Source organism: Morone saxatilis, unplaced genomic scaffold (genome assembly GCF_004916995.1).
Source record: "Morone saxatilis isolate NCDOM2014 unplaced genomic scaffold, NCSU_SB_2.0 Contig14, whole genome shotgun sequence".
NCBI classification, from domain to species: Eukaryota; Metazoa; Chordata; class Actinopteri; family Moronidae; genus Morone; species Morone saxatilis.
Genome location: NW_023339696.1, coordinates 22,064,097 through 22,069,727, shown reverse-complemented (window position 1 = coordinate 22,069,727; position 5,631 = coordinate 22,064,097). Strand labels below are relative to the sequence as shown.

Sequence of the window (5,631 nt, the reverse complement as noted above, 5' to 3'; positions counted from 1 at the left end):
GATGAGGGTCAAAGGTTGTGACCTTTATGCTAACCTTTGCCTGCTTGATACTAACTTATGTATTCTGACAAAAGATGTTGAACAATAAATGATGTAGCGTTAAAAACCTAAAGATTGCTTTCTACTAGCCAAAGTGTTAAATATAGAAACACTGCCGATAGTAACGTTATTATAAATATGATTTTAATGTATTTTCCAGCACTTAGAAGAAGGTGGTGGGTTCAAGGTTGTTCAAATCAGCTTACTCAGTTCTGTTTGACAGTATTTTTTTTTAATGCATCATTTAGACACGATGCCCCAAAGATCAGCCTCATAGATTTGGTATTTGTAAAACCTTTGAGTCTACAAAAGGTTAATATAAGTCTTTGGGTCGGATCATGTTTGGCTGCACAGCATCAGTTTCTAACCACTCTATTACACTTGTTAATCGGATGTAATCATAATGATGGCAAAACTTAACCAAATAAGACACTGGTCTGAATGACGACGTTATCAGCCCTGCCTCCTCTTTCTCTCATTTTACCTTAAAAGGTGAAGCCCTGCAGTTCTGCTTGTTCAAAGATGAATAATCACCAGCTGTTGCTGAAGGTGTGGCCAATCAGCTTCCTACATAAAAGGACTGGTTCTGTCCTTTCGAGCTCAGAGATCAGAGGATTCCAGACTGTCATCACAGACCAGATCGCATCCAGCAACCGCTGACCAACCAGGCCACTGACCAACCAGCAGACCCTCACCATTCTCCAGCTGTCCGGTTTCAGGTCTGTCTGTTGGGTTTGTTGGGGTTTTAGTCCTTCAAAACCCAGGAGGACCAGTTATTGTACTTACTATAGTGGTTGCTTATACTATCATTACTACAACAAGTACTGCTTGAACTCAGTTTACCAAGTACATGACCCAAAGTGACCTGACACGACACAGGTGCGTTAAGATAAGATTGACTCTACTGATCATACACTTGTTACAGCAGCTCCACATGTGAAAAAAGAAATACACATAGACGCACAAAAAGAAGAATGCAAGATATAATGAAAAATAGAGCAGCAATAGAGTTGTATTTATACAGATGTGTATTGATATTGCACAGGTTACAGCAGGACGTAGTGACATGGTGTAATAAATAACTGCACAGGACAAAAACATATATATGTACAGCAGTAATTTAGCAGAAGAATATAGGCTAGACAGGGCTTTGAATATGCAGTACAGGTCTAATACTAATAATGTGCATGTGGGAATTTATAATTTACCAGCCACCTCGTAAAACCGTTTTAAATAATTTGCACCCTTAAAATCAAGGTGGTCTTACAGGCGCACAGACTTTATGGGCGTCTTCATGCGCACCTTCTAATTTGGTCAATGTCTGTTCAGCAGCAACCTGCAGAAGGGCTGGATGAAGGTGAATATAGATCATAGGTGCCGATTATTAAATACTGTATCAAAGAAACCACTTGTATTATAACCTATCCGACGTTCTTTTAGTAATAATTATCTTGTATCTCACCTTGTAAATGGTCATATAGTTCAGTGATTAATGGAACAACAACATGATATATATATATATTATAATTTCCTAAAAGGCATTTCATAATATATACTAAAGCACTACTTTATAACTCGTGATTTTGGTGAAACTGGATCAGAGTTTCCTGATGGACAGATAGCTTTAGCTAAAGTAGCAAACAGCTAATTAACTGCTGCTAACTGTATCTGCTGTTAGCGGGCGACAGAACCGGGCTCAGCAGCCAGACCAGGATCAAACAGGGAAGAACTTTACAGCACCGAGGTCATTTACAGAGTTTCTGATGGACAGATTGATAAGTGCCGTTAGCTCGGTCAGCTGTGCAGCTAAGCTAACTGACTGCCAGGAGCCAAACCTGGCAAGAAAACCACCTCAGGACTGAATTCCCTGTCAGACTGGCACCGTTGTTCTCTGAGATTGTGTTCGGTCCCGGGTCAGGCTGTGTTCACTGGACGGACACTGGCTTTAGCTCATAGCGCTAGCTGCATAGTGTGGGGGCATAATACACACAAGGTGCTGCTAATGGCTGTAAATATGAGGAAGCAAACAGCACCCTGCTTCCTGTTTCATGGGGACTTTAATGTGTGTGCTTCCTGTGCAAAGCACTTTGAACTGACTTGTTGAAAGGTTCTGTATGACCACTTGCACAACTACTATTTGTATGACCACTATTGCAAATAATACAAACAATAACTGCTACTACAAATAAATGATACTACTTCTGCAGGTGTAGTTGTTCAATGCTAACTAAATACCTGAATAAAAGTGAATATCTAAGCAGTAGTAATAAATTAGTAATTTTTGTGTCTGTGTCTATCATGTTGTGTGTTAGCAGTCATGGCGTCTCCTGCTCTGCTGTTCCTGCTGTTGGTGTCGTCCTCCCTCCTCCTCTCCACCATGACCGTCTCTTCGTCTTCCAACCGGAATCAACTGCAGAAAACTCCAGAGAAATTAGAAAAACTCAAAGAAGATGCTAAAAAGGCAGGCAAAGTTATTCTTGAAAACATTGACACAATCAGATTGGCGGTCACCCCTTTTCTGTCGCTGATACCAGTGTGCGGGCCACTCATAAAAATTATTGTCGATGCAGCACTTTTGGGATTGTCGAAAGCAAACACAAACCCAGTATTAGGTGCTATCAAGTCTGAATTTGATAGTCTTAACTCCAAGCTTGACAAATATCATGGAGAGCTGAAATGGGACACCTGGGCAAGTAGCGCCTTCCACAAGCCAGAAAAGAATATCGAGGTAGCCTGGAGCAGGTATGAAACATTAGTGCCGAGTCTTGTAAAAGAAACAGACGAGCAAAAGAGAGAAATGCTTAAACGAGAAATTATCAGTGTCTGTTCTAAGAGCCAAGACGCCCCTGAGACCTTGCGCAAATACCTGACAGCTCAAGGAACAACTCTCATAGAAAACCTCGGAAAGATGCTGGCTGATCATGTTAAATGTCATGAGAAAGATATCAGAGAATTTACCGTGTTCATTGCTAAACTCATCTACAAAGGCAATACGTTAAATCAATTATGCTACAACCTCAAGAACATAGCCTCCAAAGACATTGTTACTCAGGAAGCTCAGATTGCATACGACTCTGCATCAGTAATGTTCCAAATCCACAAAAACTGCATTTCTCACAGTATGAAATACGTTATAACAGATGTGAAGGGGCTCATTGATAACACCAAAAACCGGCAAGAATTAGCAAAGACAATCAGGTCTTTCTTATCAGAGGCGTATGACAGGTATGAGTGGATGGTTGTAGCATTTATAACCAAAAACTCCGCCCATAAACGAAGCAAATCCCTGAACAAACACGTCCTGACGGGATTTACTGATGTGCCAAAAGGTGATGTCACTGTGTCTGTAGCCAGACAGGTGAAAGGGACTTACACACAGGCAGGTAAAGTTAAACAAGCCATCAAAAGCTGCATTAGTTGGTCAGTTGTGTGTTACAAGGTAGAAAAAACACTCAGAGAATGTCAGCAACATGTGGACAGACTTCAAGTATCTCAGACTTACACAGCAATACATGCCTATAGAAGAAATGGTCATGACAGCTACGATGCAAAGGAAGATGAAGTGTACGCCGACCCTGAGAACCCTTCAGCTAAAGCTCCTTACATCTATACAGGGGAGTGTCAGAAATCTCGAAGTGCGAAAGGTGGCAAGTTTGTGGTTATGATTAAAAGTGATGAAGAGATGATGACTAGAGATCCCTGCTCCAAGCTCAACTGTGGAGGTCCGCAAAGAGGAACATGTTTTTGGATGGTAGACACCTTTGTAGCGATGTGTGAGTGCAAGCAACCGTACTATGGCAAAAACTGTGAGCAGAGCTTAGAGGATTATAAGAGAGCCTTAGAGAGCGCCACTGATAAAGCTTTACAGGGAAATCCCAAGCCAGTGATGGTTGACAGGAGAAGAAGATATGGCTAATGATTCAGACTGGGGTCAAGAAATTTCATGAAATGAGCTCCTTGTCTTTAACAGACCCTCCAACATTGTGTTCAGTCTTTGACTTCTCACCTAATATTCTGACTGAATGTGCGTTTAGTTTCCCCTTGTTGCTCAGTGTTAAACAGCCTACTTGTTAGCCTAATTGTAAGCAGTTGCTGTAAACACAATCTTTAGTTATCCTGGAACAAACAGACTTTGACATTTAACATGACACAAACAGGCTTTGAGCTCCGCTGTGATCTAATCTGAACATTATTCCCGTCCATCCAACAACAAAAAGAGTTCATTTCATGAAACTTACTGACTCTTCTGTTAGCTAGCTTGGTGTTGGTGTTTCTGACTGCAGCAACTGATGATGTAAATACTTAATGAATGACATCGGTCAATACAACTGTGAGGAACTCTAGCTTTAGTATCTTTATACATGTTGTAAATGCTCCACAATTTACATGTTCAATACATGTTTACTTACAAGTTATTGCATCATCAGTTGCATGGCAGAGTTGAGCTGTAACGCAAACCGCTAAGAGAGCCTCTGTCCACAGACTGGAGGGATTACATTTCATTCACAACCTCGATCCATTTCTGTCAACACAATGTGCTGAAATGTATCCATGAAATGTGTGAAAATGTAAATTACAGTGACATTTGATGTGAAATTATTCAAAAGTCTTCAGTGTGACCTGTGCTGATGATCGTGATCACCTCTTGCCTGTCAGTGAGATCAAGTTGGACAAAGTTTTATCCAGTGAGATGCTTTTTCTTCTTCAAGCCTCTGTCCTAATTATGCTAGTTGCTAAATTCAATAAAACTTAAATTCATTGTCATTGGTGTGTCTTTATTATGTGCATGCTCCTGAAGGCAGCCCAGAGTTTTAAAAACATAATTATAATAATTTACTTTAAAATGTGTTTAGTACAAACAGTATTGTTTTATACAATGTATGTGATACAGTACATGTTATGTGTGTGCACATTTTAGCATGACTTGTTAATCTGTGCATAGAATTCTCAGTTAGCGTTAGTATGTAATCGATATATAAGTCAGCAACCACAAACATTTGTATGATACACTGTTCCTGCAGTACTTCAACAAATCTTTACTTTAAGAAAACTGCTTCAGTTTAGTTAAAGCTCGATAAAAAAGGAATATTTAGTTATGGGACTTACCTGATTAGGTTATAGTATAGTTACATTAGGAAATATATGATTAGACTACTTTAACTCTCTTTTGTTATTTTTTGTTAAGTTTATCAATTAAGTTAACCAACTGTGTTGACAGTGTTGCTTTAATATATAATATATTTTAATATTATTTAAAACAGTTTTCCACTGTATGTGTATATGTATACAATGATATACAGTTCATATATATAGTGTTCATTATTCAATGCAGTGCAAAACCCTTGAATATATAACTATATATTTATAGGTTTTTTAAATACATGTATATAAATATAAATGTGCTCACTGTTACACATATTATCTGCACTAAATATTACATTTCACAAATCATTGGATTTACTGCCATAAAAACTACTGCAGATGAAACATTATATACAATAGTAAATTTTAGTTTAAATATATCCAGTGATGCATGAAGTCAATTTAGTGAAATAATAGTGAAATAAGTAATTAATATTATATATATATATA

General features: G+C 38.6%; 1 protein-coding gene across 2 annotated transcripts; it reads left to right on the top strand.

The window, feature by feature from the left end:
• Nucleotides 1-657: 657 nt before the first annotated feature.
• LOC118322595 lies at nt 658-4,782 on the top strand. 2 transcript variants are annotated; one of them, XM_035654314.1, is made up of 2 exons: nt 658-758; nt 2,355-4,782. In XM_035654314.1, the coding sequence occupies exon 2, from the start codon at nt 2,357-2,359 to the stop codon at nt 3,953-3,955; it is 1,599 nt and encodes a 532-aa protein (XP_035510207.1). In that variant the 5' UTR covers nt 658-758; nt 2,355-2,356; the 3' UTR covers nt 3,956-4,782. The 2 variants fall into 2 exon arrangements, with proteins under 2 accessions (XP_035510207.1, XP_035510206.1); XM_035654313.1 differs by having other exon boundaries at nt 2,352-4,782.
• The last annotated feature ends 849 nt before the right edge of the window (nt 4,783-5,631 follow it).